Consider the following 24,026-nt stretch of genomic DNA (forward strand, 5'->3'; position numbering starts at 1 on the left):
TCATAAATGGTGTTATTGGATTTTTATTTTTGTTCAACAGTAAGCTATTTGCAACTCAAACCACTGAGCTGTTGCTATGTGTTTCAAACTTACCTGCTAAAAGTAGCAGCCAATAAATGAAACTGTACGCCACCAACTTTTTCCTGCAACTACTAGGCAGATATGCAAATACTTAATTTTGTATATGCAGAAAACAACCAATCGGAGACAGATGTGTTAGGTGACCTTTTATTCTGAAATTAAACTTCCTCTACAGCAGATTATTTTAAGAAAATGAACTTCTGAACTGTAAACTTTGGAAAATTTGAAAGGCAGGCATTTTTATGCTGTGTGTGTTTGAATGACCTTACAATATTTTGAAAGAGGATTCTTGTTATAATCTTGTGTATGGTGTTTTTGGAGGGTAGATATTTTTGAGGTGGGTTATCCTGTTTTTTTCCTGTTTTAAAAATGACATTACATCTCAGGCACATTCCTGCTGCTTCTCCTTGAGCAGTGCCTGAGGAATCCATCCCTTCCTTTCTTTTTACATTAGATTCCTTGCCAGCACCATCTGCCCATTCCAGCTCATCCAGAATTGTGTAGTTCGGCTCGTCATTTTTCTTCCTTTGTTTTCTCATTTGACTCCATTATTCTAGTTCCTCTACTGGCCTTTTGTAGCCGATTCAGAATTTTAGTTCTCGTCTGCCATTATTTCAACCATTCTGTGCCTGTCTTTTACTTCTCTCGTCTCTCATCATCATCTTCTAAATGCCCCGACCTCTTCACTTCTTCTCTGCCAGAGGTCTTCATTCTCCTGATCCAGAGCCCGTTCATTCTCCACCCTCCCCCTCGGGATTGACTACCTACACAAATCATTCCGCAGTCACCTTTAGGCACCTCTTCACTATTCATGTGTTTAAGACAACATTGAAATAGCTCTCAGCTTGTAGCAACACCTTTCAGTAGCTCTAGTAAATTGCACAGTTTACTATTCTAAATCAATGGTAATGTAACTTGCTAATTGTACTGACTATAGAAAGATATACACACATGTGTTTACATTGCTTCTTTGTAACCACGATATTTGTATACTGTTTTAACTCTTTTGTTTTTGCATGTTCCTTATGTTGCTTATCCTGTTTGGGCTAGTTTCATTATCATTTTACCTTACCGTACCTACACAATTGTTACTTGTGCTGACACTTAATCAAGTAAATCTTCAATATTGGAGTGTATGTGCCTCTGAGAGCCTCTAGCGTGTTTGCTAAGAAAATAAGTACAAATAGTGTATGCTGGCTCAGTCTCCATTGTTGAGTTTTGAATGCAACAGTGCATGATCAGATGTTAATCTGTTCTTTCGTAATTGCATTAAAACTTAGAATCAAATAATGGACCTAGAACAACTGAAGATGAATCTGAGGAAAGCTTCGTTTGGAAATCTAGGATCATCCCTGTTCTCCAGGAGCTTGAATCACCTACCCATGGTATGTATTTTTCTGAAAATTAGTGTAAGAGGGAAACAAAAAAAGTTAAAAAGTGCAAAAAGCTATTCTTTTTGAACAGTATTCTGTATTCATCTTTGGTAGTATGTTTCTGTAGATGCTGTACATGCTGTAGATTTTGTATTGAAGTTATAATTGACTTTCCTCGGGTGTCGTTTTAGATATACTGTACTACCTTGGCGTTTCTTCTGTGGAGTTTTAAATGTGCTGCTATGTCATTCTGCTTCCATGTTGGTGTTTTGTGTCTTTACTGTCTAGGTTATTATTTGTGTAGAAATATGTTTTTTAATACCCAGAATTAAATAAGAGAAGTTTAAATTTGGCTCTTTGAGACATCCAAAGCACATACAAACTGTGCCCATACCTATTTTTGTTACCATACAATAAACCCCAATAAGTCAATTGTGTCATATTTCCCATAGTAATTAATTTTAATGTGTGTTCACAGATTTTAATAATGAGTTTAAGTTCCACATTTTTAGAACAGGAATGAAAGTGTATTAATAGAGAAGGTTGTGGGTGGAAAAGAGTAAAAAATAAGAATACTAAAAATAGACTAATAGGGCTCAAGCAACAGATACTCTCATTTGGCATATGCTTTAGGCCCTTTAGTCCAAGCACTGTCATTTCGTGATTGGAGTTGTGTCATTGAGTCACTGGGATTCTACAAGCAGCAGGAAGTGTCAGGCTGAGTGCCTGGGCCTACAACTGCAGAAACTGTCAGCTTTCAGTGCAGCAGCAACCCCAAAGACTTGTTAGGAACCAATCCATTTGTGCTTCTTTCAGAGAAAGAGGCATCAATTTTTTAAACAATATTAATTCTGCTGTGGGGCACCCATAGCTGATGGATCTGGAAGCATTTTTCGATAAGAGTGTGCATAGAAAAATTGTAACCTTTAAAATTCTCGTGAGATGCCTTTCAGCCTTGTACTGCCTGTGTTTACTTACTATTAAATTAAATATATTTTTAAAAGATTTCATAAATCTAGGTCACTGCTCAGATGTGTTCAGGGGGGAGGTTAGTGTCGGAAAACAGAATGTGATGGTTGTGAATTTTTAAGTCAGTTTAAACTTGAATGGAAATAAGATAAATTAAATATTTATCTTTGTGAAATTACTTTTGATGTTGACACAGAGCTCATGCATTAATGACTGTGCATATTACCACTAGAAAACTTAGTTGCCAGTTCCTTTACTGTATGTAGTCAGATTTTGATTAAGTGGTGGAAAAAGTAGGTTTCCCAGTGGATTCCTTTCTATAATGGAATTTGACAAAAGAAAATAAAGGCATTCCCTTGAATACAGTGTGCAGAATTTCTACTGTTTTGCTCATTTTCACCACTAAAAGTTTTTGGTTCCGAACCTTTAGTGTGCTCAAAAATAAAAACCCAAATATTATTATAAGGGGAGTTGAGATACATCCAGTCAGATGTATCAAAAGTGGTGGGATGTTCAAACTTTGTACAGTGGCAAATGGTGGGCTGTGCAAGTTTGGCCTTTTGAACTGTAGATTGAAATGAAACAGCTGCACACAAGGCATGTGGTAATCAATTTTCAAAAACAATTTCCAAAGAATGACTGTCTTCTGCCCTGAACCATGAATGAAGTCTACAAGGCACTGACCTGCTCAATTGTCTGAGAAGTAGAAGAGCTACGCAGTAATGCAGCAAGGCCTGTAACAACTGATAGATGATGTACAGTATGAGTGAACACATGATTGATGTCAGACATTACTCAATTAATCCCACAAGTGTTATGTTGGATCCTCGGAAGGCCAGAAGGTCAGCATCTTGTCAAAGGAGCGCCTGTGTAACACAGAAATGCTCTGTGGAGGTGACCAGTCTTATATTGGAAAATGAACTGTCTGCTCACTAGCCTTCCTCCTTATCCTCGGTTTCACGTATTAGCAGTGTCAGATCGTGCCTGGTGTGAGAAGAGTTCTCGAGGCTCCAAGAACTCTCTCAATGTCCAAAGCTCCTCCGATTGTCTCAATTTAAAATTTGAACTTGTGGATGTTAACACACCACTTCTCTCTCGCTTCAGCACATCTTGCTGAAGATTACTGCACTCAGTAACTGTAAAAGTTCAAGCTTTATGTTCATTTTTGTAATATTTCTTTTGATAATAGAAAACTTTGCAGTACATATAAATATATTATATTCATACAGGTAAATGTGTTTTTTGTTATCAGTGAATAAGGTGGACTGGGTGTATATGTTCTGATCAGAATTCATTATTTTTAATTAGATAATATTAACAACCTGCACCATCATTAAAAGTGTCCTATACATATATTATACGTATACGTATATATTCCTATACATATACTGTATAAATTGTTGACAAAGGATTTGTTGCATCATTTCTTTCAAGAGGATTTTATTAGATTTTATTGCATCTATTGCTCTAGATGACCTGGATCATAGTCAAACTCTTCTGAGTTTTACAATTCATGACTGCCCTTCATACCAAATAAACTGTTCAGCACTGGTAATATGTTGTTCCTTCTAGAATAACAAAACAGTTTCATTAGTAATCTTAATAAACTTCATTACACTTTTTACCATACTGTATTAGTAGCGATTCAGCAGCAGTATAATCTAAATAGTATTTAGACAACATATTCTCAAGTATACAAGTACAATACAAGTAAGTACAGTATATAATGTCCATAAGAAATTGAACTGTAACAAAGTTAATTATGAAAAAATGCAAGTATTGTAATTAATTCCAGAAACCTCCAGAAAAAACAGGAATGTTAAGATTTTTTTATTCCCGGTTTTTACAACTGATTGTTTTATCTTTACATGTGTAGTTGTGTGTGATCTGTAATTTTATATTGTATATCTTCTTAATAAGAATGTTGTTTTCTATTTAGGCAATAGTTTGGAGCAGCTGTGTGATGCCTGTGATAGACTACACCGTATTCTGGATGAGAGCAACCTGCTGGGCAGAAAGTGCAGTAGAAGAGCAATTTTGCTGAAAACTCTGTTTAAATTGATTGATATGGGCTCAGACCAGCTTAATCTACAGCTTACCAAACTGATTCTGGCTGTAAGTCTTGTTTCCTTGATTATAGTACACAATATGATGGAGAGTTTGTTGGGGAATTAAAATATTCGGTATGACACATAAATTGGCATTAATACCAGTACTCTTATAATTTTTTAGATGTTTAAAAACATCTTCCCAAACTGCAATACAAGTTCTCCGCAGTAGATCTAAGGATTCGATCTTTAAAAAGCTGCAATTTTTTTAACCTTTTATTTTTTGAAAATATACTATACCAGCAACATTTGTTCATAGTCCTGATGAAATAGGAATAAAAATCATCATATAACAGAATGATTGATGGATCTTGATAACAAATTGTATACTGAAATCGTAATCGTTTTTCTCAGAGAAAACCCATGTTTGTCATAAATAATTTAAGACCAAAAAAAATGAAATCACATTATATACACTCCTGCAGGTAGTATTTTCCAGACAAGTACTTGAATCATTTCAATTTGAATGCTATTATTCACACCCCTTGTAATTAGTACAGTATGTTGTAAATGCTCCTATGGCAGGGATCCTATAGTGTGCTGTGAGATTGTGGCACTTCTGCAGGGAGATTTTAGACCTTTTGGTTTGTACATTTTCAACCAGGTTTAAGCTTCTTTAAACCAGAAGGTTAGCTACAATGTTCAGTTACATGATGATGCAAGCTACAACTGAATGCTTGCTCTGTGTGTTTTCTCCTTTACCCAAGGAAAACAGGAAACATTTGGAGGCCTTTTAATTCTTCTGGAGGCTTCCTTTACACATCCAGAGAGCAAAATGCTATTGAAGTTTTTTTTTCCATTGAGTTTATTTAAAGGGATACTTAGAGATTTGTATAAATATGACCCTATTGTTTTCTAGAATTCAGTTATGTATGACAAATAGGGTGGCATAGTGGTGCTGTAGTTAGGATTGCTGCCTCGGAGTGTTCGAATCCTGGGTTCAATTCCTGGGCTGCTCTCTGCGTGGAGTTTGTAGGTTCTCCCAGTGTAACTCAACTTTCCTCCCACAGACCAAAGACATGCTAGTACAGTAGGTTAATAGACCGAATGGTGGTAGAAACAAATAGAAAGAATGGAAGAAATGGCTGTATTTTTCGGGCTTGAAGATTATTTTCTTTGTATTGCAGCAGTGTGTCTTCCTCTTATTCTGCATTAAATGAGTAACAAGTGGGAAGCATGAGCTAGTGACAACATTCTTCGTGAGCTAAACTTTACAGTGACATGGGACTCTGAACCTGTAACAGATTGGATGTTTTATGTAATAGTATTGGAAACAGAATACTGTTTCGTTTCTATATATCTGAAGGTATTGTCATTTTGATTATACCTCATTGAAGGAAATCAAAATATCCAATTTCATTCTGCACTTTCAAGTGATTATGTATTAGATGAAATTCCTTTAATATAAATGCTTAATAAAGCTTACACAGTAAATATACTGTACTGCACATTTTTTTTTAAATAGTAACTTTACACAAGATGGAATGATATTCAGCTTGTGATTGACAGGTGTGTTTTGAATAAAGAAGTTAGAAAATGGATGGATGAAAGACGGATAAATTAACTTTGACATATGACAACTTATTTTAATTATATTTTTAAGACATATTATCCAGTCTGTAACTCCTTGTGTTATATTGTGTTTTTGTATCCTGTTTCATAGGATGGTGTGAATGCAATGGAAAAGCACTGTATTTCAGTGTACAGTGTACATGGGAACTAACTGGAGATATATTTTTTTTCATTTTCAGCTCAGTGTCACTGGAAATAATCTCCTGAATGTTTGCAAACTTATATTTAAAATCAGCAGGAGTGAGAACAATGACAGTCTTTTCCAAAACAGTTCTATAATAGGTAAGAGCTTAGTTTGTGGTCTGTAACAGATCTTTAAAGGACATGTTTTTGCTTATAATAGAAGCTTTGATCTCTTTCATTTTTGTAACCACGTTCATATTATAGTTTCATTGTTTTTTATCTACTATAATAGTTCTGGGACCAACTTACCTAACAGGGCCCCAGTCTGAGTAACTGTACAGCCCAACTTTCTTTAGTTTCCCTTTCCTTCTGATATAACCTTTTCAGTGTTGTAGATTGAGTGTATCTGAGATTTAGATGGTAATCAGTTTATTTAAAACCACATCACACAAACTGATTTATTTGGCTATTATTTGTGATATCCCCTCTGTAAGTGTGTGCCATTAAATGTGTTGGATTCTAGAATAAACTACATGTCAAAGTCATGGCTCCAAAATATGACTCGTATTTTGCAAGATGGGAGTTTATTTTACAAGATATACTCCCATATTTATTCATATAAGATGAAAGGATTCACCTTTAACCTACCTGCTACATCAGTACAGTATATCTTACAAATATACTGATCATACATGTATATTTTTAGAAAATAACATATACAGATTTTGAGTATTGATAGCATGTTTTGGCATCCTTTTGATTAATGTCCTTTCATGACTCATGACAGCGATACACTTGAGTAACTGTTGCATAAGCATTAAATCGCTTCATTAGTGAGAGAGTCAGTTGGGCACAGGTGTTGAAGTGGAATGAAAACTGAAACTGGATGTTTTATTGGATAATTTGAGCTAGCTTCTTGAAATTGTAGTGACATATCTAGCCTGCCTTTCTTCTCATGTTTGTGTAAAAACAGTGAAATGAAAGACCTTTGAAATTCTAAGTACTATCACTTTTTCACAACTGCAAACACACTAGAAACAAATATTTTAAGCAGCATGGTTCAACAAACTTTGCTGTTTAACTTGCTAAATACATTTGCTGAATTACATAAAAATAGTTAGATATTGGAATTTATTTAGAATATACTGTATGCTGTGGTTTTATTATGCTGAAACTTTGGTGTTTCCTATTTTGCCTTTGCATTTTTTCCATTTAAAATTGTCAAATGTGCTTCTTATTTTGATCTTATGTGCGCTTTCTTATGATTTATATTTTCACTGTCTTATTTTTCTGGCACTATTTATGCCACATAATATAAGATTGATCTTAATTGGCTCCTGAACATTTACTTTTTCTTTTTAAACCATTACAGTGTGTCTTTAGCTTTAGTTTTGGGTCATTATCCTACTGGAAGGTGAATCTTTCCCAAGTCCCATGTCTCTTGCAGATTGCAGCAGGTTTTCCTCCAAGATTTCATGATACTGATACTCCCACCACTGTGCTTCACCGCAAGGATGGTGTTCTCAGGATTATGTTCACTGTTATGCTTGCACCAAAGCTAACACTTATCATTGAGGCTAAAAAGGTCAATCGTGGTCTCATCAGACAATAGAATGTTCTTCAGCTTGGTCTCAAGAGTCTTCCACATGCCTTCTGACAAAGTATAGTCGTGTTTTGATGTGTGTTTTTTGTCGCTCTCCAATGAAGCCCAATTTTGCGAAGCACCCAGGCAATTATCATATGCACAGGTTCTCCCATTGCAGCCATGGAAGGGTGTAATTGCTTTAGAGAGGTCACAAGTCTCTGGGCAGCCTTCCTCCCTCTCTGCTCTTCTTGCCTGGATACTCAGTTTGTGAGGACACCCTGTTCCTAGTTAACTGTGGGACCTCCCAGGGATAGGAACAGTATATGTCAGTACCTGGATGGGAGACCTCCGGGGAAAAACTAAGGTTGCTGCTGGAAGAGGGGTTAGTGGGTCCAGCAGGGGGCGCTCACCCTGCAGTCCATGTGGGATGGGGACACTATACAGTTATCAGGCGCCGTCCTTTGGATGAGATGTAATACCGAGGTCCTGACTCTCTGTGGTCATTAAAAATCCCAGGGCGTTTCTCGAAAAGAGTAGGGGTGTAACCCCGGCGTCCTGGCCAAATTTCCCATTGGCCTTAACCAATCATGGCCTCCTAATAATCCGCGTCTATGAGTTGGCTTCATTACTCTGCTCTCCTCCCTACTAATAGCTGATGTGTGGTGAGCGTTCTGGCGCACTATGGCTGCCGTCGCATCATCCAGGTGGGCTGCACATTGGTGGTGGTGGTGGTGAAGGGGAGTCCCCATTACCTGTAAAGCGCTTTGAGTGGAGTGTCCAGAAAAGCGCTATATAAGTGTAAGCAATTATAATTATTATTATATGTATCCTGAACTCATGAGAAACACTCTAGTTGCACACAGGTGGACTTCAGTCAACAAACATTTGGCTACACCGGAGCCTATTTAGGTACAGTATGTCATAGTAAAAGGGGTTGAATACTTATGTTATCACTTATTTTCTGTTTCATAATAATAATTGATTTAGGAAGATCTGTATAATTTTATCAGTTTCACATTATAGAGTATGTTGTGTTGATCAATGGCAAAAAAATCCCAAATACATTGTGATTTTATATTGTAACACAGTTAAATGTGAAAAGTCCAATGGGGCTGAATACTTTTAATAGACACTGTATGAGTGAACATAAGGTTTATTCTTTTGTATTTAGCTTAAAATTGTAAGTTGTTAGACCGTAGAGGTGGGGTTTCTTAAATTTAAATTGAACTATGTTGTGATCAAAGTTCCCCTTCCTAAATATAAAATTAAATATAAAAAGAAAATTGCATCAGAACCACTTCCCCTTGTCTGTTCTCTAATAAACTGGGTAGAGAAATACCCAGGGTCCTGAGTATGGTCATTAACCACTTTTGCCATTTGAAGTCTGTACAAGGGAGATCCCCATAAGAACACCTGTTCCCTTCTGTCATTCTTTATTTACTGTAGTCCACTGTATAATGAAGCAGTTATTCTGTGGCTGTGTATTGTGCTCTGTAGTTTGCTCTCTATTATTAAAGATTTCAGATTTTTATCTCTTATTCTGTATATACAGATTCTGAAACATTTGATTCTTCTGGTCTATGTTAATGTGCCTGCAGATCATTTCAGATATACAGTACAGTGCTACACTGCCAGCTCTTTTCTCTTGCTGTCTGTTTAGATAAGACTGTACCCACTAATATTATATTCATTACTAAATTCATAAATTATCTAGTGTTAGAACCCCCTAAAAAAACATAATTATCTGTTAGCGTCAAGGCTGCTAGTTCTGTCATTTGGTTTAAGAGCTGCTAGCATTTAGGTATAAACATTTAATGGTGGTTTTACTTGAAGAGCTGTTTCTCATTATATTTGATTTCCCAGATGTGGCTTTGCTGGATTATCTGCCTCCATTCTGGTATAAATGCTTCTAGACCTCTCTATAGATTATTGCTCCCAGCAGGTTGGTCTCTGTGATAGTGAATGTAGAGGCTTAGTTTAAAGCCACCTACTGGAGTGAAAATTAGATTCACCTGGCTTAATTGATAAATTGGCATCCAGTGTGAATATAATTCCACAGGTGGAAAAGACTATACAGGATATGATTGGCTCTGTGGGTCGCTGGTTAGGACAAAGGCTAAAGTCTGTGCCTAAGCTCTTGCAGGAATGGGAGAGAGTGAGAGCTCAGATTTGAATGTAAACAGTGTAGTTCCCACAGGTGTAGTTTTTGTGGCTCCTGTGCCGTTCCAACAGAAGACAAATGTGCAGTCTTTTGTGTCAGAAAGGGTCTAATAGGAGAGAGAGTGTGAAAGAAGAATTTAGATTACGGATTTCTGATGATTTCTGAAAGAAAGATCCAGAGTGATCTATAGCTCATTGCTTTGGGTAAACTTTTCCAGTATTTTGTTTATAAGACTCCAGTGTCTCATTATGAAGGATGATTAGTACTGATTGAAGTGCAGGTGTAAGACAGGGTGTAAAGGGTTAAGACCAGTTAAGTGCACAGTGTCTGAGTAGAAAAGTGACAAGGTGGGTCGCATGTCTTCCTATCTTTAGTCACCTTAATGTTCTTGTGCGCGGTCAAGTAAGTCCATAAACACCCATGTTACCTTAGGCATGATGTGTAGAATTGATGTGTGATTGACTAACTCTATCTTTACTTTTTACTCAAAAAGATTACATTGGAAAATGAAAGCTGTTGATTAAATTCTCTCATTAGTACTTTCACAAAAAAATCTCGCCTTTGTGTTTTATCTTATTTTTGCTATATACCTGCAAAGCCTGTGTTCAAGTGGATGCGTTTGTCTGTGATCCTCTTTCATAGATTCTTTGCTATCGGTCCTCTGCTCTGAAAACATCTTCTCTATTGCCGAGGCCCTCCTGTACTGCATGGGCACTTTGAAATTCCTCTCCGGAAACAGCTCGCTCCTCAAGCTCCTCCAGAACAAAGGTGCTGTCAGCATTTTGCTGCAGCTGACCAAGAAGCTCAATGATGCAAACAGGCTGGACAAAACAAACTTCACCATCTCAGGACACATTCTGGTTCAGGTACTGTATATCACAACATATAACATACACAATATGTACTGTATATATAAATTGATTTTTATTTCATTTTGTTTCTCATATTTCATAAAAAATGGCACGGGGATTGATTGATTAACTGCTGTTTATTGCTGTTGTATTGCAAGATGGTCATTGGGTGTTCATTAGAATTAATGTTTTCAGAGTTTTATTTCCTTTTCAAATGATTAATATGATCTTTTTGAACAACTCAATGTTGGTTTTATGATCCAGACTGTTGCAGTATACTGAGTACTTCCCAAAGAAAATCCTAGAGCATGTATATCTGAGAATACCTGTGTACTTTACTACAGGTTTTCAATTCTAACAAAAACTACTTAAAATGCATTTTTTTTATTTTATCGGAGGAAACATAGTCTCATAAAATAACAAATATACTTATTTTAATTTAAAAATGTTAGAAATTGTCATAAAGTGTAGAGATACTCTGTAGTGTTATCATGGGACAAAAAAACTGTACATTCAATCAGATGCATATCGTGCAAACCTTTAAAATATAGTTAAACGTTTTAACTATAGCAAAATTTGACAAAGTATAGAAATAAAGGATATTACCTGTGAATAGAAGCTAACACCATTCCACACTGAAAAAGGCCCATGTTAGAAATCTGCTTTTAATAATTATTTAAATGATAAGAGCAGCACTGATACGGAACCAGTAGAGAGCAGAACAGCACTGTGTGTCATGAGCCCAGATACATTTATAGTACTAGTAAGACAGTGATCAGAGAACTTGATATGGATATGAAGGTATGAGATAATGTAGTTTCTTCTTGTGATGCCCTGTGGCAGACACCCTCATGGACTTAGTTCTGAAATAAGATAGCTCAAGGGACAGTCCTACAACAAAATTGAAATTGACATGTTCGCTGTATGATCTATTCTTACTAAAGGTGGTTGGCAAGAGTGACTTGCCAGCCCTGGAGTTTGTAACAAAGTCAGGTGTAAAGAGCTGAATCCCTTAGTCCACTAGTTAATTGTTTTTTTCATTGTAGCTTCTACATTCTTTTATAAAAAAAGAACATTTAGGAAAAAAAGAGAGCTGAAACACTATGCTGTAATGGTGCAGTCTGGTTAACTGTTTCACTTCCTGCTTCTACTGAAATTATGATTATTATTAGGCTACATGGATAGCCTACTGATTTTTCTGCTTTGTAAATTAGTGCTGGTGTGGCGTCAGGGTACTTAAACTTCTCTATTGAATAAAACTAACTACAGTATATGACTTAATGAACCACCTTAAGTACCCTATAAGCTATTAACATTGTAAAATATTTTGTTTTCTACACCAAAGAAATTATTCAGACAGCTGTTCTTTGAATTGCGTTAGTTAGATACCAATAAGTAGGCAGACAAAAATCTTGCATTACAACCTTGAGAGGCACAAGACCTCCTGTTCACTGGCCTGTTTCTATTTCTTACTGCAGACATTAGAAATTGCTCACAGATGTTACAGCCTTCCAGGGTTTAACAATTTCTTTCCAAAACAAAATTGTTAATGAATGCTGACCTTACAATGTCTAGGGGCCTTTGTTTCAATGTTTATAGGTTCGTGTAATGAAATGGAAGCTACTGGGGTACTGTAGTCTAAATGTTTTACTGGCTTTTTATTGTCTTGCATTGTTCTCATTTCTGCTCAAATAAATCTTGTGTAACCCTCTGATTATCAAATGGTGTATCATTGACTTTCTAGCTCCATATCTCCTCATTTTGTTTCTTTAAATGTTGTAAACTCTGCGATTATGTAATAACCTCAGCTGCATCTTGTCGGAGTATTAAATGGTTCTAAAAGAGCTACTGAAGTGGTAAAGAAAACCCTGTAGTGAGCTGGTGAGTGTTTTTCCTTGTACTGTAGGTGGTGCATTAGTGAGTTTAGTGACCTTAGTTAAATCACTTTACAATATGTACTGTGGTAGGTCGGTTTGTGGTGTTCTTTTTAAGTGTGACAGAACAGTATGTTCTTAAAGTCTTTAGCGTGGCTTTGTGATAACGGATTCAACAGACCTTTGTTCAGAGCTGCTGTTGTTACATGATGCTGCCTTAGACCAGCCGCATACAAAAAAAGCACCACACACCCTGTTTTGTGTCAACGTAGTGCTCGCCATTTGCTCAGTAAACATAAAATGTGTGTTTCCTAGATTAGAGTTGCAAAGTCATTTGTTTGATTAAGTATGTAAATAATATATAGATCTTTGTGGTATAAGGATTTTGTTGTAGGGGTTGCAAGAAAGGGGGTAGATTAGATTAAAATTTGAGAAATGCTCATACAGCAATGCATTGGAAAAAACTGTTGTTTTAAAAGTGTCTTTTTTAAATGTAACATAAATTATATGATAAAATATATTTTAGAAGTATGAAGTATGTTATAAGAAGAACGGAATATGGATTATAACTAGGGAACTAAAAAAACCTGCTGTCTCTAGCAGAGTGTATTTTATTTTGGATTAAAACCGAATAAGCAGAGGTTCTTCTTTCCCAGAACCTTATCATTTCATACTAAACAGTCAACAGATAGACAGGCTGCCAGTTCTGTTGCGAAAGATGTTGCCTGGTTAAATATGTGGCTGAAATATTGGAACAGTCCACAGTTATCTGTGTATGTTTCTGTTCCTGTGATCAGTTTACATGATTTTATTTTAATAGAATGGGTCAAGCTAATTGCTTTACATGCATTAACTGCGTGTACAGTGCTGAGAAAGTTTTTGAACCTCAAAGATAAATGTAGATATTTTGTAGTCTCACCATGATAGCTTTCTTGGATCAAAACTAGTCATTGTGTGAAAATCCAGTAGGGTTAATAGTAACCTGTTCCATGTCTCTTGAAACAAAATAATGTATAAATTAAACAAATATAAAGCTCATGACTCGGCTATCAGAAAACAACTGGATTCTTGAATGGTGTTCTCAGGATAGACGAACCAAAGGTAGAACTCTTTGGACTTAATGAGAAGCATTATGTTTGGTGAGAACAAATGCTACTTTTGAATAGAAGAACCTCATTCCAGCCTTCATGCGTGGCAGTGGGAGTAAGATAGTTTGGGGGTACTTTAATGTGCCTCAGGACCTGAACAGCTTGTCATCATTGACACAGCCATGAATTCTGTATGAGATCAGAAGAGAATATCAGGCTATCGACCTGTGACCTGAAGCTGAACCAGCAGTAGGTCTTGAAGTAAGACACTGATCCTAAACACACAAGCAGATCTACAAAGGAGTGGCAGCAGAAGGAAAAATTCCGTGTTTTTAAGGGCCTTGTGAAAGTCTGGACCTAAACGCCCATGAAATGTTGTGGCAGGACCTGAAGCAAACTGTCCATGCAATGTAACCCTCAAATGTTTCAGAGCTGAAGCAGTTCTGTGAGGAGGAATTGGGCCAGAAAACCATTGTGAGAGACTGCTTAATGGTTACAGGAAATATTTAATTTGGAGTCATTGGTGCTCATGGGGGTGTCACTTGATTATTAAATCTTGCATTATTTAAGGATAAATGAATCGTATTTTGTGTTATTTGTTTAATTGATTTAGTTTTTAATTAAATATGACAATAAGAAAGACTGACTATTCATTATCAGCATATTTGTCATTAGATATACAGGGATTCTCAAGGGTCCTTTGCTATGCCAATAATTATAGTGTCCAGTTTTAGGCATTTATTTTGATAACCTTTTGAATGTGCTCTGTTAATTTGGAAACAATGGTATCAGCTGTGTCAGTAATTGCTGAGCTCAGAGCCTTAATGACATTTTTCATTATTCTACTTATCCAGTTTCCCCTTCATATTACTGACTTATCTTTGTTGTTTTCTTCCCTATTTGAACCACAGATCTGGTGACAAATATTCTTCATTTATTTTAAATTTAGAACTTTGTCCTGGAAAGTTGTAAAAATACAGGTATTATTGAATACTTTAGATTAGAGTACAGAGGTAACATACAGTAAAATATGTTAGTTGGAATGCCAATCAGAAATAATTTTAGACAAGATATTTTAAACATAATTATGATATTATTATTGTGGTATTTTTTAACAATAAGAGCCTATTTGCTATTGTTAATTGACATGGAGGGATGCTATATTTGGTGTCAATTCATTTACAAGCTACTAAAAGGTTATGCATACACTATATCCCTTTCATTTACCCTTTTCGCTTCATTTGTGATATTTTCTTACTTTCATATGTCCTTTTAGCTGACAGCTACCCTAAGAAATTTGGCTGACCTTCCCCAGTCCCGACTGGAATTCCTTTCTAACAGTGGATTTCCAGAACTCTGTGTAATATTGGAGCAACACAGCAATGACAAGGATATCTGCATGAACGTAGCCAGAGTATTGAGGTACTTTACTAAGCTTTGATTAACTTCAGCAATGATTAAGATGGTATTTTGTTTTGTCCAAGCTTAACACTTAATCAAAAATGTTTCTTATGATCACACCTGGGTCTGGATCTAGATATTTTTGCAATCACTTATAGATAAAGTGTTAGAAAATGTTCCAAATTAAATATTGCCATATGTAAAGATTAAACTTTACGAGTGTTTGTAGTTTGCTGTATGGATTTATCTTGTGATGATAAAATGTTTTTTTAAATATATATATATGTTACTGTCTATATTATGTTGGGATAGGATCACACTTGACATTACTACATCACAGCTTTGCTTTCTGGGCTCTTTCGTGGCCAGGGATACCTTCTGTGTGGGGTTTGCATGTTCTCCCTATGGCTGCCTAAGTTTTCCCAGGTGCTTCGGTTTCCTCCTTTCCCTCCTCCTCCACCACCTAGACATACTCTCCATGTCACTTGGTGCCTCCAGTCTGTCCCATATGGGTGTGGGAGTGGGTGTGTTTGCCCTGCAGGGATTAATATGTACAGTCCTATTTTCAGTACTGCACATTTTTAGAATTTTCAGAAATAAATTTGTTCCATGTTTGAGCGTATCACAGTTTATAGATATAAGCATATGTTTGTTTGTTTTTCCAGTAAACTCTCTTCTTACACTGAATGTTGTGCAGCACTGGCCAGCTATGCAGGCTGCTACCGGTTATTCTTGATACTGCTCAACAAGCACCAGAGAAAGAAGGTATGTGTAGTGAACGCTTTGCAGTTATCACACTTTATTTCTTCACAGTATTCCCTCATGACTCCCTTCAGCGTGTATCAGACACAAATATGTCTTACAGGAGCACTTGGAAAACGTTTTGGAAATAGTAGAATGTAAGAGAACATTTCAAAGTGCCTTTGAAGCCTTCTTAGATTATAAGATGATCTAACACTCGTAAGAAGATCTTTCTAGAAATTATTTAAATTCAAATTAAATTATACCTCCAAAAATCCTGGTTTACAAGGGGCGAAGAGCTAGTTTCACTTGATGGCATTCATGAGGGGTTATACATACAGTAGTTATGAGAAGGTATTTCAGGTGAATCGACCTTGAATGTTGTCACAGGAGATGTCTTCCATTAATACAGTACCTTCCAAGAGTCACTGTGGAAAGAGCCTCTTCCAATGCTTGAAAATTCTGCCATTAAGCATTCCCTAATCAACCTGACAGAGCCTGAGCAAGTTGCACCCTCCTAGTTGGTAAAGACTTATCCTAAAAGATTTGCAGCTGTGATTGTTGCCAAAGGTGCTTCTACCAAGTATTGACTTTGGAAATACTTATGCATATGCAATCAACATATTTTAGGTCAACCATGTGAAAGTGTTTATTTTGAATGTTCCGTTCTTGATTACAAATATTCACTTAAAATGTACAAATGTATTATTTGTATTTCAACCAAATGGGACATCATTGGAAGGGGCTGAGTACTTGAATGCAAAGGGACTGCTACCAAGGGTTTGTATGGAGGGTGTTGGGTGCTATTTTGTTATATAGCTCTGTACTGGGATTGTCTTTTTTTTAAAAATGTAAAAATAAAAAAAACACTTTGGATTGTTTCATGAAAAAAACTGAGGTATAATTGCAATCATGTCCTACTGTATCACACAATGTTTTTCTAGTCACATGATATCACTTCGTGTTCTAAAAATACTACTGTGCTTTTTTTCTGATGGTAAAACTCAGTACTCATCATACAAGCCTGTTCCCTATGCATTTCATGTCAAGTAAGTTGGCAACACTTTTCATTGTGCATGCTGCAAGCGAATGTGTAGAAGTGAATTGCATTTATCAATAGTCCATCGTATTTGTAATATCCTGAAATCTAACTGGATAGCTGCCAAGCTCCTGGGACTCTTCTTCAGGAGAAGGCACAGTAAGGTGTTGGGAAAACTTTAGGCAGAATTAACACTCCTAATGATAATTCAGTGAGGATTCTGTTTAATAAATTGTTTAAATTCAGTATACAGTATATAATATGCACAACTGAACAAATATATTGGACTTTTTACATATTTCAGTAATGTAGGTATTCTGCCTTGACTTAAGGATATATTAGTTTTTTAGGAGGTGTTCTGCTTAATAGTTATAATACTGAAATAAACCAGTAGCTATGTCTTTCTACTTGTCCTTGTATACTATGGTTTACCCTCAGGAGATGCTTAATCATTGAAAGCCACATTTATGCAGGCAGTATTGAATATTAGTTTTTTGGACATTTTGTATCCTGAAGATACCAGATTGATACAACATCTTCAACTGCGTCTTAAAACTGATTGTCTCACGGCTTGTACTGGCAAGATACACTTGCATCCTTTTCCTGGCAGGGTGGCCATTATACCAGTGAACTTAAATGTCTTAATGATAATGGACTCTACGCTGGAGAGTAGAAGATTGCGCATCTTGTAGATTGTTTCACAGCAATCCCCTGCTTGCCTACTGTCTTCACAGAAGTCTCTGACCTTAACCATGCTGGTGCATGCTACTGCTGCTGCTGAATGTCTTCTGTGTATATAAGATAAGATCACTTTATTGGCCATATACAGTTTCCTTGTATTAGGAATTTGTTTTTTTGCATACCCCAACTTGCTCTCCATGAGACACACAGACACACAGACAGGGAGAGAAGCTTGGGGTCAGAGCGCAGGGTCAGCCATTTATACAGCGCCCCTGGAGCAGCTGGAGCTCAGGGGCCCAACGGGTATGATTCCTCTGCCGGCGGCGGGATTCGAACCAGCAACCTTCCAGCCGCAGGTGCCCCCCGGTGTGGGCAAATACCATATATTTGCTTAATTCGTCTCAGCCTTAGATTTTTCAATGCTTTGTGACCTCCTTGTGACATGAAAAAATGAACATATGCATTTACACTTTTTAAAGATAGTTTTAAAATACAGACAGACTTTGGACAAGGAGAACTAAACGCTTTTAAAACACCTCTTGTGGAAATTGTAATTGAAATTTCAATACCATTTGTGTAAAAACGTGTATATATATATATTGGGTTTTTTTCAGTAAACCTGCGTGAACAACTTTCAATGAGTCTGAACCTGTGTCTAAACAAACTAAAAACAAAGTCAGAGCAGGAGGCAGGTGTGTATTGACATGGTTGTGAATAATGATGACGCTCTGGCTAAAAGAATGGTTGTTCAAAATGATCAGGAATTGCATCAGGTGAAGAGAATATAAATCTGGGTAATCAAACTTGAATTACTGACCATTTAGTGACAAGTTTGAATGTCATGAAACCAGACACACATGCGTAATTATGGAGAAAATGAATCCTGGCTGCATAACATGTTGAAAATGAAGCATGAGAGAAGAGCCCTTGGGGAAAATGGTCGTGTAAAAGGCTCTACTCAGTTAAGCCGCGTTTCATATTTTAATAAAAGCTAAAAATTGTGCATACCAGTGTGATATGTTCAAATTTTTAACAATAGGTATTATCAAAAATGAGGGGGAAATTGTTCATTAAAGATCCTAAAATCTACTTGAGGCTACAGAATTGTCTTAATAGTTACATAACTGAGCTGAACTTTTTTTGAGACCACAAATGTGTTTGAATTATTGCTTTATGAAAATAATGAAAAGGTCAAGAATTTTATCCTTAAAATGTTTTTTTCAAAATGGTTTCTCATGGGCAATACTGTATACGCAAAGTGGGTTCAGAGCAGACACGGCACCATGTCCAAAATAGCTATAGCTGTGAACTCCACTGGCCCAAAAGACTCTTCTGCCATGGCTGAATTCTACAGTAAATCTCAAGGGGGTGACGTCACTTCTGTAACATTTTCACTGGACTTTCACTGTGGGTGTGTGAGCACAATTAGTAAGTCATGAACTCCGATTCTGAAGCCCCACGAACAACGAGTCCATCAGAGTGGGACTGTTTGAAAAATTGAGAAGGCCAAATAATAGTAATAAACTTTATTTTATATAGTGCCTTTAAAGGTGGCTTCTCAAAGCGCTTTACAGAATGACAACAACAATAAATAAAAAGAATGCACAAGATAAAACAATTACAATATATAGAGGAGACCGTGGACTGTAGTACTAAGAAAAGCAGAGGGGTGAAGAATGGAACCAGTTAAGTAAAGGCTTTTCTAAAGAAGAGGGTTTTGAGTCTGGATTTGAAGGAGTTTAGAGAAGGTGACTCTCTGATATGCTTGGGGAGAGAGTTAAAGAGCTTGGGGGCATAACAGGAGAAGACCCTGTCACCCATACAATGTAGACGGGCTTGGGGGACAGTAAGGAGACTAGAATTAGAAGAGCGAAGGTTGCGAGGTGGGGAGTAGGGCGTTAATAGTTCAGACAGGTACTGAGGTGCCAAGCCATGCAGAGCCTTATAGGTGAGCATGAGGATTTTAAAATCTACATGGAATTTGACCGGAGGCCAGTGCAAGGACTCCAGGATAGGAGTAATGTGATCATTTGCACTAGACCTGGTCAGGATTCTGGCTGCTGAATTTTGGACATACTGCAGTTTGTTCAAAGTAGATTTAGATACCCCAGCGAGTAGAGCATTACAGTAGTCAATTCGAGAGAACACAGATGTGTTGATTAGCTTTTCAGCCACAGTTAGTGATAGCATAGGGTGTAGTCTAGTGATTATTTCTGAGGTGAAAAAAATATGTTTTGACAGTATGCTGCACATGTGGGTCGAATGTTAAGCCAGAATCGAAAATAACGCCAAGGTTTTTCCATTTAGACTGAAGCTCAAGTACAGAGCCATCTACAGATAGGGTTATAGGACTGGCTTTACGAAGTTGATGGGGGGGATGCCTATAAGCATGACTTCAGTCTTGTCGCAGTTAAGATGAAGGAAGTTTTGAGTCATCCAAATTTTTATGTCAGAGATGCAGTTAAATATAACAGAGAGAGCCACATCAGTGTCAGGTTTGGTATGGATGTATATTTGAGTATCGTCAGCGTAGAAATGAAAGCTGAGGCCATGTGATCTTAAAAGCTGACCAAGTGGAAACATGTAAAGAGCTGAAGAGCAAGGGGCCAAGTAATGAGCCCTGAGGAACACCAGACTTAATAAGACCAATTTCAGACCTGTACCCATTAAGAGAGACAAAGTGACAGCGATCAGAGTGGTAAGATTTGAACCATTTGAGGGCAGTGTCAGAAACTCCAAACACGTAGGAAAGTAGGATGTTATGGTCAACAGTGTCAAAAGCAGCACTGAGAACAAGGATGAGTATAGAAAGGGAACCAGAATCAGAAGCTATTAGAAGATCGTTAGTGACTTTGACCAGGGCAGTTTCTGTGCTTGACAGAAGCCAGATTGAAGGTGTTCGAAAAGGTTGTTTGTCATGAGGTGGTTATGTAACTGAAGTGTGACAGCACGTGCTAGAATTTTTGCAAGAAAGTTGGAGATGGGGCAAAAATTGTTAAGATTGTCGAGAGCCATGTTAGGCTTTTTTGTCACTGGGGTAATGGCAGCAGTTTTGAGGACCATTGGTACAATGCCAGTGCTCATGGATTAATTTATAATATTGAGGACAATAGGACAGAGAGAAGAGAAACAGGACTGAAATAAAGTGGTGGGAATGGGATCTTAAATAGATGTGGTGGGTTTCATGCGTGTAACTAGTTTATTGAGGGATGCTGAGTCAAGAAGAGAGAAGGGAACCAGAGAAGTTGGATGAGGAGTGAGGAGGTATGGAAATGATATGCGTAGTAGAGAGAATGTGATGCCGGATGTTGTCAATCTTAGAACTAAAGAAATCTAAGAATGTGTTGCAAAGTTGCAATGAGGCAGGCAATGTGGTGGTGGCAAAATACAGTATCATGATTTGGTATTTTAACTAGATTTATTGGTATTTACTAAAAAAAATGCTTGTGCATGTTATTGTTACTTGTTCTTCTGCCCTGCCATTCTCATTCAGGCCTGGGACCTTGTGTTTAACTCCTTCTAAACCCCAGGAAAACAGAAATTCTTCAGAGGCCCCTGTATAGTTAGAGGCTTCCATTGCACTTCCAATTAGCAGAATGTTACATACTGTAGATTGTTGGGTTTTTTGTATTCCATTTGAAAGGATCCGTTAATTGTATTTTCTTGAATAAATATATTAAATTACTTAAATTAGAATTTTATAACATTAAATATGACTTTGCTATTAGTATGAGGTGCTATTACAATTAGAATATATTATTTTTAAAATTCTTTCATAAAGGCATTATCTAAGCCATAATTCATTTATGCATAAATCTAGAGGGCACTGTATTTAAATAGGATTAACAGCAACAAAGAACCAAAATTGCAGAAGAGAGCACATGGACACTAATACTATAGTGTTTAAATTCACCTTGAAGTTTTTTTTTCTTGTAGGTGTTCACTAGGAAACCCGATTGCATTTCATGTAGGCAAAAAATGTTTTCTTTCCATTGATGTACAATTCTAAACAAAACATTTACCAATTCATTTCAGTGAAGACACAAAATACAAACATTACTGTACTGATTAATACAGTAATAAAACTGATTAGTATCTATTACAATCTCATTTATCCTTTTAAAGCGTCTCTAATTAAAGTGGAGATGAATATGAACAGGGAGATATCAAGGCATTAAATGTTTTAAATTATTAATTGAATTGGCTTTTTAATTGAATTGGTTCCCCTAATAGATCTCCATCTTCAAGACTAAAAAGGTTATGTTTTTAAGCTTATCAGAGTAGGACTGATTCAAGATCCTCAATATATTTTTTTGTAACCAAAACTGGTTATAATCTAAATGAAGTCTTACTTGTATATTGTACAATATTAGCATATCATTCCTTGATTTAAATTATATGCTTTTAACCATCCTACTATTCTGTTTCTGTTTTTTGTATTGGTTTCCCATATTGTCTAGAAGACCACAGTTACGTCAACATGTATTTCTATCCTCATTTTTTCCCATCTATTAATTGCAGTGTATATTACTTCTGCAAGCACATAACATCCTGTACTTGTCTTCATTACATGTTATCTGTCAGGTGTTTTCCTTGACCTAAATTTGGTCTTTTTGAATTTCCTTTGAAGCTTCTGTAGTGCAGTGCACTGTTGCACTAATTTGTTGAACTCCATTGCTTTAACAAGATACAGTTCATTCGTAATCATTTTATCGTAATTGATTTGGGCAGTTGGTTTCTAACCTTTGATTTTCTTACTCTTTGAACACTGTTATTCAGTGTTTCAAGCAATTTCACTTTAAAATGTTGCCATCTATTATCTGCTGACTCCAAATTGATCCTCTTCGATTCTTCTTTTTTTAAACTCGCATTTCTTTATAGTTTGCTTTCCTGAAATTGTTAACCTTTGCTTTGGATTCCACGTGTAGAGATTCAAATCCTACTTCAAAACATAACCATATTATGATTGCACTTCTCTGTTTGTTCTGTCATCTGTTTTCCTCACTCTTTCTTTGTTTGAAAAGGCTAGATCAATACACACATCTCCAGTAGTTAAAACTGACAAACTATTTGAGAACATTGTTTTTTAGTTATTTCTACTCTTTTAGAAGATAGTAGGAGCGTTGCTCTGTAGTGACTAGGGGCACGTCTTTGTCCTCTCCACTTTTTATCTTATTTTATTTTTATGTTCTATGTTTTGTTTATTTTATTTTCATTTTTCTGTATTTTATTACGTACATCTCGTCTCACCAACAACCGGCTCCACCAGTCCATGGCTGGGGCGCGCGTGATGCAGGCATCGTTGGCTTGAAATATAGCTGAGAATTCCATTTAACTTTAAGATCCAAAGATTTTCAACCCTCAGATACACTGTTTGCCAATCTTCCGCAAGACATTGTGTTCTACAAAAAATACGAACTTTAATCAGATAACTAAGCGCAAACATGGCAAGAGGAGAGGACTGCGACAGAGGCTCCGGCAGAGGAGAAATAAGCTCTGGCTGCCCACCGTCATTCTATTGAACGTGCGCTCACTGAGGAGCACCCTAGACAAGCTGCATGCCGGCGTGCGGTTCCTGCACGGGTTTCAGGATGCCTGCATTCTAGCTTTTACGGAAACTTGGCTGGACGAGACCGTGAAGGACGATGTTGTCAAGCCTGAGGGGTTTTCTCTATACCGGCTGGACAGGGATCCTGAAAGCACAGGTAAACATCACGGCGGAGGGGTCTGCTTGATGATAAACAACCGCTGGCGTCAGAACATCACCGTCCATGAAAGCATGTGCCCGCCTGACATCAGACTGCTCAGTGTCTCTCTGCACCCCTTCAATTTCCTCAGCTTCAATTTATTACTCTCATCTATATCCACCTTAAGGTGAATGCGGTAAAGGCATCCAATATAATTTTTTGATGTTAACCAGAAACTGGACGCTATATCCCCAGATGCTCCTAAATTTATTTATCTTTCAACGTATAACCAATACGTGACCTGCCCCACACTGTTGAATACAATAATCGATCATTGCTACGGGACAGTTCCTAATGCCTACTTGTCCCTCTCAAGACCTACACTGGGCAACTCCGGCCACAACGCTGTGCTTCTCAGGCCGATCTAGCAGCTGCTGTTCAAGAGGATCAAACAGGAGAAAAGTACAGTAAAAGCCTGGGACACGGCGAGCACTGAACGGCTTCAGGATTGCTTTGACTGCACGCGATGGGACGTGTTTAATTACACATTGGAGGACATTCACAAACTCGCTGTTGTGGTATCAATTATATTTCTTTCTGCGTCGACTCTATCATCCCTACCAAAAGCTTGAAGGCTTTTTCCAATAACAAACCCTGGGTAACAAAAAGCCTTTATCATGTTTTCCTAAAAA

The 24,026-nt window shown here is 37.0% G+C and overlaps 1 protein-coding gene across 6 annotated transcripts in view; it reads left to right on the forward strand.

Moving 5' to 3' along the window:
* Positions 1-24,026, forward strand: part of armc2 (armadillo repeat containing 2) — a 110,096-nt gene that overhangs the window by 38,785 nt on the left and 47,285 nt on the right. For all 6 annotated transcript variants that reach the window (XR_015935421.1, XM_088625777.1, XM_088625775.1 and 3 more), the window contains 6 exons: positions 1,362-1,466; positions 4,363-4,538; positions 6,283-6,385; positions 10,615-10,838; positions 15,062-15,207; positions 15,852-15,951. Coding sequence is in view for 5 of the 6 variants with exons in the window: in XM_088625777.1 (XP_088481903.1) it covers positions 1,362-1,466; positions 4,363-4,538; positions 6,283-6,385; positions 10,615-10,838; positions 15,062-15,207; positions 15,852-15,951 (854 nt within the window). In the remaining variant the exon portion in view is untranslated. The remainder of the gene's footprint in view (positions 1-1,361; positions 1,467-4,362; positions 4,539-6,282; positions 6,386-10,614; positions 10,839-15,061; positions 15,208-15,851; positions 15,952-24,026) is intronic.

The sequence above is a fragment of the Lepisosteus platostomus genome, chromosome 3 (assembly GCF_059453375.1).
Source record: "Lepisosteus platostomus isolate fLepPlt1 chromosome 3, fLepPlt1.hap1, whole genome shotgun sequence".
NCBI lineage: Eukaryota > Metazoa > Chordata > Actinopteri > Semionotiformes > Lepisosteidae > Lepisosteus > Lepisosteus platostomus.